This window comes from Colletes latitarsis, chromosome 4, assembly GCF_051014445.1.
Source record: "Colletes latitarsis isolate SP2378_abdomen chromosome 4, iyColLati1, whole genome shotgun sequence".
Classification (NCBI taxonomy): domain Eukaryota; kingdom Metazoa; phylum Arthropoda; class Insecta; order Hymenoptera; family Colletidae; genus Colletes; species Colletes latitarsis.
Genome location: NC_135137.1, coordinates 31,648,220 through 31,662,313, shown reverse-complemented (window position 1 = coordinate 31,662,313; position 14,094 = coordinate 31,648,220). Strand labels below are relative to the sequence as shown.

At 33.2% G+C, this 14,094-nt stretch overlaps 1 protein-coding gene across 4 annotated transcripts in view; it reads left to right on the top strand.

Moving 5' to 3' along the window:
- The window catches only part of LOC143340790 (uncharacterized), a 509,578-nt gene that overhangs the window by 11,894 nt on the left and 483,590 nt on the right, over nt 1-14,094 (top strand). For all 4 annotated transcript variants that reach the window (XM_076763086.1, XM_076763085.1, XM_076763087.1 and 1 more), the window contains exon 2: nt 10,029-10,200. In XM_076763086.1, coding sequence (XP_076619201.1) covers nt 10,030-10,200 — 171 coding nt within the window. In that variant the 5' untranslated portion in view covers nt 10,029. The remainder of the gene's footprint in view (nt 1-10,028; nt 10,201-14,094) is intronic.

The window sequence follows — 14,094 nt, the reverse complement described above, 5'->3', positions numbered from 1 at the left end:
TTCCCAATTAAATTTTCTACGAAAACCCTATGGATTCACCCCTTTGAATCGAATATTCGCAGATATAAAAAAACACGTTATTAGTTTTTTGAATAATATATGAAATCATACCTGTTTGGTGTTTCTTGTCAATTCTCCTTGTGTTAGTGTTTGAAACATTGCCCATTGATCTTAAGATCTTCTAACTCTAAACTTGTTTCAAATTACCGCAAATGAAAAGGTATAGCCACCAGGAGTATAGTGATACGTTGTTTGCATTAGAAGGTTGTGACGTTAATGTTCCTGCTGCAATTATGCGAGGGGATTATGAGCAACTTTTAAGAATAAGTAATTTATAGAAAATTTATGTTATTTGAACTATATTGAACTATCCTAATAACTTAAAACAAATTAATAATTAAAAAGTCTTGAAATATTCAAATTTCATAACGCAAAATCCTATAAAATTAAATGCTTTTTACATGCATGAAAATTCGTTAAAAAACATAATACTCTCATGTTGTTTCACTTGTTTCAAGGGAAAATAATTAAATCACCTTGTGTCACTGTACGCAAAAATTGCAAAATTTGTTGCCCGCATATTGTAGCACTTGTCAAGCTTTGAACAATTTTTACCATTTGGCGACTTCCTATTCAAAAAAAAAATTTTAACCCTCGTTGAATGAAACTGATTTAAATCAACCAAAAGCTTTAAGTTACTATTGAAGCGATGCAATCAATTTTTTCATGCAGCGTGTATTGTATGGATCACAATTAATCTCGATTCGTGTAGTGCAAAATTATATCAATTTTTCGATTATTTTCAAATACAATTTGTTCAACATAGAAGCAAAGTAGGCAAAATTGTAATACAACAGAATCTTCTTTATATAAGCATAATATCTATACTTTATGTAATTATTCTATTTTCGTAATAGGCCACTTATTATTAATGATGGTCAGATTGATTGAAATATAATATTTTTTCAATTCGAATCGATCTCACTTCGATAGTTCCAATGTAATAATTATTGAAAGTGCACGTGCGGTTAAGAAAATGTAAGAAATCAATAAATATGTTTGCTCGAATGGGAAGTCTTGTTCAAATGAAATTGAAGTATACTTTTTATCAGTATCGTTTCATCAGAATACGCGAAACAGCCATAAAACGAAATTCAAATTAACAGTACACGGATAATCGATTCACTGATATTACGTTTACGAAGAATGAGCGGGGGATCACATTTAGTCCTCGCTAGAGATGCAAGTAAATTCAAATCGAATCACTAGCGCAGCAGCCAATATTGTGAAATATCCCCCATTCGTGTAATTTGAAAGCAATTATAGAGCTTTCCAGTTACTACCTGCAGCATCATTTGTTTCCTATGACCCAAATTTTTTTATTGCCTCCGGCGGGAAGTAATGGAAGGTCAGAAACATTGTTAAAATATTTACCTTTGTTTGACGTTGTAAATTTTACAGGTATCTTGTTAAAGCGCATCGGCCAAAAAAGGAAGCAACGAATATCAATTTTCAAATATTATTCAATGGGTGTTACATGTTATAAACTCATTGTGAAGGGTAAAGGAAAAGTAGAATAAATTTTAGTTGGAAGCTGTCCAATCATATAATTAGGCAACGGTGGCTTAATTACGATGGTATTACAGTTGCGTTATGCTAAAAAAGTAGCTCGAAATGAAATTTTAATGTCATATTAATTTTGTACCTGAAATACGCGCAACTTAAATGTGTTCGTTGAAATTACTAATTTTTTATTCGATCCTGGAATTTTAAATTAAACAAAGTTCCAAGAAAGGTAGAGGTAACATTTTATGTATATATTTGGCTAGCAACACACATTGGAAGGAAATGCAGTAGAAGCTAAAAAGTATTTCATTTGCGATATTTTATATTGTGCAAGTAGTAGGGACGTATGTATTGCTATATTTGGTTAGCTGTGACATTTACTTACAACTCGCGTAATAAAAGGATTTTAGTTTAATATCGTAATCTATACGAAGACAGTTAATTTTTCTTCTTACTCTAATAGATATTTATATCGTGAAACGTACTCCAATTTTGCTACGCGAGATTATCAATTACTTATTTAAAGCACGTACTATTTTGCACACTTTTTTTCTACAAGAAAGTACTAGCATTTTCGTATAAAAGAAGCTCAGAGTATTCTAGTTTCGAAATATCTCTATTGAAATTACAAAAATCAATACCCATTTCATCTGTTCCGCGCACAAAGCGTATAAATGTACATTTCGGCGCGTATGTTTGTACGCGGCATACCAGTTTTTAAGTAATTGAATTAAAATGTGTACAGGAATAAAATTTATACCAGTTTTGAAAGTAATCGTTGTAATAGGATTTAGTTGCGGTGATTTCATGTTCAATCTTGTTTATTTCCGCGCTGCTTGGAAATAGCTACCACTTTCTAAGTGTAAAATTGATGGCTGTATACCCGCGAAAGAAAATTAGATTTTCAGCGGGGTTTATTTTCTTGACGTTTATTTCTGGCGAGTTGACACTTTGTACTACTTATACGTCTGACTAAACGTATCTGCACCTACTGCAGTAGAACGTATCGAATCGACCGCTACGAAGACGAAGACAAGCAGACTGCGCGAGAGATATTGGTCGATATTAAATATAGTTTATAAACAAAGATAGGGTAATTCGAAGCTCTAAAATAAAGTACAAATATTGTACCGTTACGGGTATAAATTACTTAAGGATTTGGACACATTAGAGTACATTTGGTACTTAAATTAAAACGTACAGGAAAGTATACTATGTTCGCAATTAAATTTTTAAATAAAACGCCTAATTTTTGTGTTAAGAGAAGGTGTATAAAATCGAGTCTGAACACTCGGTTCATTCTTCATAAATGTCTTCATAAAAATCCACCATGCTTGGATATTCATATTGAATCGAAAGTAAACATTCACTAGTCGAGTATAGGAGACGAGGTTTAGGTCATAATTCATTTGGTCCAGCTTTTTTAATTCGCTACTGGTGCCATGTATGTAGTTTAATAAGTCCAATATCTTAGTCCATTCTTTTAAAAATGTTTTAATAATATTCAGAAATTCTTTAAATTATATACTTCGTGTGGTATTTAGTAGAAGTATTAATTGCAAGAATGGAGAACATTTCTGGCAAATGATTATAACAGATTCTATGTCACTGTGAAAGGGCACTGTTTATGTTTCAAATAATTTATAGAATAACAAGTAATCTTTCTCAAAAAGTATGTCTTCCAATTCTTTAAGTATCCTCTAATCGTGAGATTGTTCCTTGAATCCAGTTTCTCGACATTGTTATTTTCTATGTCCTCGAATCCAAGTTAATTAAATAAAATAGTTTCAAATTATTACAGTCAGAGCCAAAATATCTCGCGGACCACGCATTGATTGAGTTTTTCTTTGCATTTACCCGATCGTCTTACCTGACGTTGTTTCCTAATTGGCGGTGTTTGAACTCGCGTTAATCGAGACCTCTTCCTCTAGTTTTTCTATTCGAATTCGGTCGGTAAGGTCACGGTCATAATGTTCACCGACATCGTGCACGTAAGTGCACTTGGTCGAGCGTGTGTGGACGATTTGGCGCGTGCGTAAACACGCAAGAGAACAAACTTTCGCGGAGGCCACAGGGGGTGAGTTACCCCACCGTCTCCCCCGGTGGCCGACAAGCGCGCTGAGCGATCCGCCACCAGCACGAGCAGCCGACTTTAAACACACATAAATGCACACCATCACGTCCTGAGCCATTGAAGAGCATTACTTTTTGCTCATGCTGAAGCATTCGTAGCGAGAAGCACTATGTCCTTTCGTTTGAGTCTTTGTACCCTGGAAATCGTTCACGATAGTGACAGAAGTGAATCGTTTACAAAAGCGCTTGAATGATATCGTTGTGTCAGTCCAATATGTAACAATTCAGAAAAAAACCAGGTTCGAGGGAAAACGCGATTAAAGTTTTTGCTTAACAATCATTGGATAATTTACTTCTTTATTATTCGTAGCGAGTGGCAATTAATTTTTTATATTCAGTAACGTTTTCATATTCTTTTAAAATAGAAATATTTATGGTGCATGCTCGCGTATCGAATAATCAATAAATAATTTACAATTTAGCTACGCAAGTATAGCTTAATTTTCTTGATGGCAATTATGTTGGTCCCATGTTTGGACCATTTTCGGTAATAATGATCTGAATAATCGTGGAATGAGTAGAACTAATTACGACGAATGTAATAAATATCAGAAAAACAAAACGGTACTTAGAAAAATTCTATACCGCGATTTGGACGTATTCTAAAATTTTTATTAAACCTATATTTGTGTCCGTACTATTTAATTGTAATTTCCTTTAGATCCACTATGTAAAAGTGTTATACAGGGTGTTCGGCCACCCCTGGGAAAAATTTTAATGCTAGATTCTAGAGGCCAAAATTTTGATGGTGGCTTCGTTAAGAAGTTATTAACGTTTAAAGTTCCGCCACTACTGAATTTTTTTTTCGGAAGTGCGTAGGATTTCGGGGGTATGAGTATTCACCAAAAATGATTATAATTGATCTCCACACTTAAAAATTTTTTTAGAACGATATGAAATTTTTTTTTTTCACCGAAAAATTTAGGCACCTACCCCCTTGTCGATTTTGCTTAAGAATTCCTTTTTCATTTTTAGTAATTTTGTTTGACACCCTACAGAAAAGTTGTCTAATACTTTTTTGTAGGTACCCATGAGCTCTACTTCAGAAAAAAGTTTCATTGAAATATGTTCACTATTGTAGGAGTTATGGCTCTTTGAATATTGGACCACTTTTATGGGATTTTTCTCATTTTGCGGGATCAAGGATCAACTTTTCGAATATTTTTGCAATTTGTACATATTCTCCATCAAAATACGCGTAGTTTGCTTTTTTAAACATTAAAATCGTCCAATCCGTTCAGAAGTTATGACGTTTTACAGATTCGCATGAAATTTACGGGAAGCATTTTTGGCCTGAAATTATATTTTCGGTAAGGAATTTTTTTCTCGAAAACGGTTAGGATTTCGAGGATATGCCTATTGGCCAAAAATGATTATAATTGGTCCCTGCAATCAAAAATAATTTTTTTAGAACGATTTGAAATTTTTTAATTTTGTCGAAAAAATTCACACCTTTTCGAATTTTTTTCTCGAAACTGGGTAGGATTTCGGGGATATGTGTATTCATCAAAAATGATTATAATCGACCCCCGCAACCGAAAATAATTTTTACAGAACGATGTGAAATTTTTGAATTTAATTGTTAATAACTTTTTAACGAAGCATCCATCAACAAATTGGTATTCTTGATTTTCGTCTTATTTTGGCCTCTAGAATCCCCCATTAAAATTTTTCCCAGGGGTGGCCGAACACCCTGTATATGGATTTTGTACATTTGTCAGTTCTTGCATTTTTAATGAAAAAAACCAAACGATAGTAGTGTGTGTAAATAATAGAAAAAATTCAGCGTCTAGGACAATATTGATTGAAAATTCAGTAAAAATAAAAATGTTTTGAGTTCTTACATTATTGTATTCCTACTATTTATTAAATTGTGACACTAATCAAATGGAATTGAAAAGGATTATTTATTTTATATTTGAGTTTACAAAAGTTAAATATTATATTATAATTAAAACCAGTTAATCCTTTGCAAGCTAAATAATAGCTTGTTTACAAATGGTTTTCGTTTATTTTAATACTTTGATGTTTCAAATAGCATACGAAAATTTAATATATGTAATAGAAACCCAATACGATTATTTATTTAGTTATTCAACGCAAATTTAACTGTGTCTATTACTAAAACAGTAATTTTAACTTTAGCTATAACTGACTAACGATGATGCTTTATTAGGCTTACAGTTACACAGAAAGTGCATTGTGATTGACTCGACGGTTTTTGAAAAAATAGTTTTCATTTTGCAGAGCAGCTTCTAAATTCATTCGTACGTATTAGGGAACCAGGAAATTTAGAAAATTTTGAAACACTCCATGCGAGTGATTCATCAGCAACGCAGAATCATTTTTCGTTGGTGCCATAATATAGTTTCACTTGAAACAAACGCAGATTTTTCATTTTCGCAGAATAGCCAAAATACTGTGAGAAACATCGAAAAACAGTTGAAATAAAAGTGGCATATTGTTTTAAACCTGGGAAACTACATACAAATTATTAAAAAAACCACGATTTTCAAGTTACCCCTTATTATAAACATTTACATCCAACTTTCTGTGCTTCGCGAATTTATGCAACAACCGTCCCTCTTTGTACGTTGAATATTTGTTTAGGCAGAGTACGGATGGATTTTTCGATAATTACTGCTGTGCAATTTTCTAGCTTTAAAAAAAGATGCAACTTTTGTTTAAACTTTCTCCGATCAACTTCGCTGTTCCGCAGCTAATCCGCGTAAAAGAAAAATCTGCATTTTTTTCGAGGGGTGATTTCATCCCCTCAAACGATATTACGGCACCAACGAAAAGCGGTTTTGAGTTACGGACGAACTACGCTGTGTGCACGCGGTTTTAACATTTTTTAAATTTTCAAGTTCCCTGGTTAATTATAGATTTTCAAGTATACAGAGTGTTCGGCCACCCTTAGGAAAGATATTAATGAGAGATTCTAGAGGCCAAAATAAGACGAGAATCAGGAATATCAATTTCTTGACTGAGGCTCCATTAAATAGTTATTAAAAAATTAAATTAAAAAAATTCAAATCATTCTGGGAAAATTATTTTCTGTTGCGGGGCTCAATTACAATCATTTTTGGTCAATAGACATACCACCGAAATCCTACGCAGTTTCGAGATAAAAATTCGAGTAGGTGTGAAATTTTTAGACGAAATTAAACAATTTCAAATCATATTAAAAAAATTATATTTAGTTGCAGGAGTCAATTACAAGCATTTTTGGTGAATAGACATACCCCCGAATTCCTAACCATTTTCGAGAAAAAAATTCTTTACTGAAAATACAATGTCTGACCATACATTGATATGTTTCCCTGAAATATCATGCGTATCTTTAAAACATCATAACTTCTGAACGGATTGGATGATTTTAAGGTTCAAAAAGCCAAACATCGCGTATTTTAGTGTAGAATATGTAGAAATTATAAAAATATTCGAAAGGTTGTTCTTTGACCCCGTAATATTAGAAAAACCCCATAAAAATGGTTCAATTTTCAAACAGCCATAATTCCTACAGTAGTGAATATATTTCAATGAAACTTTTTTCTGAAGTAGAGCTTATGGGTACCTATAAAAAAGTATTAGACAACTTTTCCGTAGGGCGTCAAACAAAATTATTAAAAATGAAAAATGAAAATTTAAGAAAAATCGATAGGGGTAGGTGCTGAAATTTTTCGGCGAAAAAAAAAAATTTCATATCGTTCTAAAAAAATTATTTTTAGGTGTGACGATCAATTATAATCATTTTTGGTGAGTACACATTACCCCGAAATCCTACGCACTTCCAAGAAAAAAATTCTTTACTGAAAATATACTGTGTGGCCAAAAATATTCCCCCCGAAATTTCATGCGTATGTTTAAAAAATCACAACTTCTGGACGAATTGAAGGATTTGAATGATTCAAAATTCAAACAATGCGTATTAATGGAGCTTTAAAACCTCAGAAAAATGTGCCCAAAAAATATACATTGGATGTAAGGTCGATTCTTACTTTAACGTTTATAACTTGTTAACGAAGCCTCAATCAACAAATTAGTATTCTTGATTTTCGTCTTATTTTGGCCTCCAGAATCCCCCATTAAAATTTTTCCCAGGTATGGCGGAACACTCTGTAAACATTACCGTGTAATATATTTACTGTGAAAAATTATAATTCACATCGAACCTCTCTACACTCAGAGACGGACAAAATTTTTGTTTTTACCTCGAAACTTCGAACAACGAACGAAATATTTTACGAAGAATAAATAAAAATTTAACAATTCGCTTGATTGGTTATCTATAATTCGAGTGAAATGTTTTCCGTGTTTATTTATGGTTCCAAGCGCGCGAGAAGTGCGCTTCGAATAATGCGAAGTGTATTTTAGGACGACGATCTGTTTGATTAATTATTTATCGAACGTCGAGTAGATAAATATACGTGGATGGAGCGCGATCGTGGGTTCAAAACGTTAGCAGAGAGATGGTGGTGTAGACTAGGTTTATATCGTGGTCACCGTCGCGGCGCGCGTCATCTCCCATCTCTTTCTGCTCCCGTTCGTTCCTCTTTGTCTCGGAAAAGTTTCCGGTGATGAGCTTTGTTGGCCGTTTCCCCTGCAGGACGGAAAAGTTAAATGCGAAAGTTTTATCCGATATCCAGTTCCACGACGCTGCTGGAAAAAGGGATCTGCCCGCGCTGTTACACCGAAATTCGGATACTCCTGATAATTATAATGTTTACAATTTATATTCCGCCCCTCCCCCGGCCCCCAAGGGGATCGAATATTACGATTACATCGCTCACAGAATAGTTCTTCGTTTTATTTCTTACCTCGACTCGAAGTGAATTTACTAAATAGATTCTCAGAAGAAAATATTTCAGTCGCGCTGCGACCGTAAATGATAAAATAGAGACCCGTAATTGATCAAATTTACAGCGATCCTAATGAAACCATTTACACCGTATTTACTATTCAGAGTTTGCGGTCCGCCATATATTTCGTTATGCAACAATCAGTATCGTGATTACGTTATTAGTGACTGTTGCACTATTCATAAATGCAATAAATGATTACCAGATCATATTACATTAAAGAGTGGTTTGGGAAATACAGTCGGACGGAGAGCAATTTTACCGTGTAAATGTCAGTCGAAAATATAGAATAACGTTTTTCCGCATGGGGCGGTTCGTTTTCGGGAAAATCGATTTTGAGAATCTGTCTGTTTCACTGAAAGATTTCAATTTAAGTAGTATGTTCGTGCGTCCATGATTACTGTATTGTGCTGTAACAATTGCTTCATTAATTCTGATTGTTTATATTTCAACCTTTCATTCCCACTGTAGCTGTATGGCTATGTACATATTTAGAATTATTACATACAGTACTGCCGTCATCTAGATTTTCAAATCAGTGGAAATAAGTTTGGAATAAAGGGTTGATGCGTGAGATAACATAAACGATAAATCAATGGTTGGAATATAAAATCGAGGTATGCTAAGAGTTAGTCGAAATATTTATTATTTTTACACGAGCTTATTATCATCGTTTGTTGGAACCTCATAATTTCAATTTAGGTTATAAAAGGTTAATAAAAAAGTTATTATTCTTAGTAAAGAATAAGGAATACACAGTGAATCCTAATATTTATTTACAAATAAAGAATAATGATTTTATTGAAATATTATTCCTTATTCGCTAATAAAAATATTTTTCAAACCACATTTATCGAAATAATACTTCACTTTTTGTTCGAACCAGGACGGTAATACCAATTGTTTTTTAAATACAACAGATTAAATATTATTAAATGCTATTTTATCCAATAACAATTTAAAAATCAGAATGAAAGGAAATCTGTTGAAAATTTAAAAAAAAATATTCGTTCGAACATTTTCAAGTCATGCATTTTATAAGTTTATAAGAAATGCATGAAAATGTATACGTCTGTAACGAAAAGATAAAAATGTAAAAATTCCCGCAAAATATTTGCCCGATTGAAAATTCGTTTTTTTATACAAAAATATCGACATTCTTCTGAACGAAAGTTATTGGAATAAGTTTTTATTCGAATTCATTTTTATTGAGAATGAACTCTGTTATTTATGCATGCCGCCCAATTTCTTCTTTATCTTGAGAAGCGTCGTGGAATGAAATTTTATGCCAATAAGTCTAGAAATGTCTATTCCAACAAGAATTTATTCCAATGATGTTCGACTTTGGTTGCAGTATGTTACTATGTGTATTTTCCTTCTTTCTCCTCTGTTCCGTAACGGTGCAATAAAGACGTTAAATAAATAAATAAATATAGACAACGACTGTTTATTTTGTTCTCTGTTTAGCATGGCATCGAAGAAGACGAGGCAAAACCATTCTATACAGCATTTGCTCGAACTGCCAAGCAACAGAGAGACAAAATTGCCACTATATTCTGCGAAGGAGCCGATCCAAACGCCACTCGTTCCAACCCCTCGACAGGTTCCGATAACCGTTCTACATCCCTCACCAAAAAAGGTAAGTGATGCACGAATGAGTTACTAAAAATCTCAACTTATTGTTCAATTTACAAAAATATGCAATTATTTTTCTTACTTTCTCTTCTTCTCTTCTACGATCCTTTAAATGACGACGAGATGCTATAGTGCTCTGTTAAAAATTCATTTATTATCACGTTTCGCGATGGATCGCAATGTAGTTCGTTCTAAAACTCAAGAAGACTTAACATGGCGATCTTTATGAAGCTGTGAAGCTTCAAAACATTCAACTAAAAATACTTTTCTAAATCAAATCTTAGTATTCACGTTTGGAATATTGTAAATGTGTACATTCATCGATTAATAATACTAAAACGTTCATAAAAATGCGTGTTTATGTATTTTAAATAGATTCGTGTTTGAAATCAATATTATACGCAGTGGAAGATTTTCTCTTCTTCTCTTCTACTTACGATCCATTAAATCATGACGAGATTCTGTAGTGCTCTGTTAAAAATTCATTTATTATCACGTTTCGCGATGGATCGCAATGTAGATCGTTTGAAAACTCAAGAAGACCTAGACTCTTTTCCGATAATCTTTAGACGCTGAGAGTGTGCTTAACATGGCGATCTTTATGAAGCTGTAAAGCTTCAAAACATTCAACTAAAAATACTTTTCTAAATCAAATCTTAGTATTCACCTTTGGAATATTGTAAATGTGTACATTCATCGATTAATAATACTAAAACGTTCATAAAAATGCGTGTTTATGTATTTTAAATAGATTCGTGTTTGAAATCATTATTATACGCAGTGGAAGCAATAAAGTGAAATATACAGAGCGTTCTGCTATTAATGCATCAAATGTTAAAGGTTCATTCTACATCCTAAAATGCTTTACGCAAAATTTAATTCACTTTTGATTTTAATTCACAATTTATTTAAAATATTTGTTTGCGATCTTTACAAATAACGAACGTGTGCCAGAAAATCCAAATAATTACAAGAGGCAACGCTCACAAATAAAATTCGTAATTTTTTTTGCTTACAATTACAATACTTTTCGTATCAGTCGGAAAATATAATAATTACAGACGCAATTTCGTCGTTCTTGATTTTTATCTTTGATTAAATATCGAAATAAGATTTCTTAAAATTTCTTACTCTAGTAGCTGGGATATCTTATACGGTGAAAGCGTCTAAATTGGACGATGGCGGGTTATTACTGACAATTATTCGAAAATATTTCGAAAATGTTGTGCTATGACTGTTTTACCTTTGGGCGAAACGTTAGATTATAATAACTCGTAATTTCCGCGTAAAATGGATGAAATGAGCAGCGAGCAAACGACCTTTTAAACGTAAAAAAAATGGGATTGGCGTGAAACGTAAAGTGGAACCATTGTAACCGCATAAATTGCTGACGTTTTACTTTACCCCGGTGGTTTTTTTATCGATCATTCGGCACGTGGAACATTGTTATTACTCGTATAAATGTCGACGTAAGCTGGAATTCACGCGCGTCGGCGGCGTAGATAATTTTTAACTTTATTTCCACCATTTCTGTCGTGCTGTAATTAGAAGTGTTCTTACTTAAACATTCGTTTCACAGCAATATGTACAAGCTTGTCATTTAAAAATATTTGACAGCGATAATATCGTTGTACCGTGCAAGTTATTAAATTCGTTGAAACGCTTTCGTTTCTTCATAAATGTACTCGCAATTTAAAACGAGATAATAATAATATCTCATCGTACATCATTTCACGAAGCTACATATTTCAACAGCACTGTTCATTCACGCATAACGAAACGTGATTTGTTTTACACAACTTTAAACACGCGCGGGGATATCTATTTTGGCTGATTGAAAAACTTTTTCTTGTTGCTGTATGGCTGCTCTTTTGTTTCCTTTTCGTTCCATTTTATCCGACAGAGAGTCATGAAGAGGGATCCACGTAACTCAGTGGGGGAAGCTTCGGCTTCTCTGTAAAATAACGATTTTTAAAGTTTCTCGAGGAGTTTCAAACCTGTTCCCACCGAGATTCGCCGACGAAGTTTGCAAAGTTTGAGCCGCGTAATTGGAGAGGGAAGGAATTTCCTCTAACTATGTAAAATGGTTAGTACGTTTAATGTTTAAAATTGACAGTGTCCTGGCTTGATTGGTTATAAAATAATTGTAATATGTCACAAAAGTTTTGTCTATTAGTCGAGTTTATTCCCTATAGGAGAATAATAATGTCTATACAGATAGGCATATCACAGAAACATTTAAGTATTTTATACAATCACGTTTTTTGTATTATATGAATGTTTTTCTTTTGATAGTGTTCGTTGAAATGTATGTTTTTGATGGTTATTGTTCTCTGTATACCTTATGAGATATGTAAAATTGGACCATTCGTGTTACCAATCAATAGTAAATTCCCCCGCGTCTGTATCATCTGTTGATAATAAAATATATTTTTGTAAAGAGTGTATTATAAGTATTTCAGTTATTTGCAATTTTTAAATACGCGATAGCAATAGTCAGCAATAATTTTGTTAAATGAAATGCTACGAAAATATTTATTGATGCATTACCGACGGTGGTATTGTTACATCCTTACCAACAATGGTTTAACTAGAGATTCTTCGAAAGTTACCGATCGGTTCAAGGTCAACTTCATCGGTAAGGTAGATTACCGACGGAAGGGAATCTCCATTATCGACGAATACGGAGATACGTAAACCACAGACGAGATGTAGGAGAGACGACTGGATATTTGATGAGAGTTTCTGCCTTACAACTCAGGGGGCTCCAGAGTACCCTTACCATTTTCGTGTCACATTCCACGTTATCGATTCAGAATTGGATAACATTCTAGCGCTTTTTACAATAATAAGTCAATCTTAGCCTGTCAAAATAAATGGAATTCGAAACTTCGTATATATTACCAAGATGCTAGAGTACATGGAACTAATACAGAATGTTTTCATAGTTACAGTAGTTTACTAAAATTTTCCAATTTATACTCGTACGTTATTCTGTAATATTTTATATTTTAATGTAGAAATGTTCAAATATCTTTCAGGTTCGGAATTTACTTTGTTCTCGAATTTAATTGAAATGTAGTGTTTTTTGGATGGTTATATGGAATGTGGTTCTTGGTGTTACCGTCTTGAAGCATAGAATGCGCTGCAAAGCCACTGATTTTTCACGAGGTCGGTACTTCAGTTCGTGAGATAGAAACTTTCGTTGAATGTTCGGTAAATTATTCAGAATATCGACTAAATTGCGAATTACAAGATTTTAAATTCTTAACATTACAGTATTTTTATACAATAGAAACATAAATTAATGCAATTCGATATTTTTCTTTACTTCAATCCATGTAAAGTTTCCAGTTAATTTATATTTTCAATAATTCCTATCTATAATTCACGTGAATTTTAATTTGTTTCAATTTTAGAGTGTGAATAGATTATAAAATGAGTTGCATATTATTTAAATTGTAATAATTTTCTTTTTACTATGATCGTAATTTAAGCCTCCCAATTTTCGAACGAAACAATCTAACAAAATGAAGGAACGTGTCCTTCTATTCTCAGTTGGAAAAATAATTATTTTTATATGAATATTCAAACAGTTTCGTTGATAGTGAAACACAGGTGGACAATACGTTTATTTAAATTTTGATCTTTCGTTAGGGTGAATGCACGTGCTTTACGGGAAAATAATTTGCTATTGAAATCCTGTGAATGGAACTACGGTCGGAGGCGTCTTAAGCATACGCAAGGTGGTGGGCGGAACTGAATTTATGATAATTGCATAAATCAGAGCTTTCCTCCACAATAATCATAATCTATTGGGATAGTTGTGCGAAGTTAGCTATTTAGCCAACGGCGCGCATAACGGAAGGAGGCCAAGGGGTTCCATGAGACCGTGAAT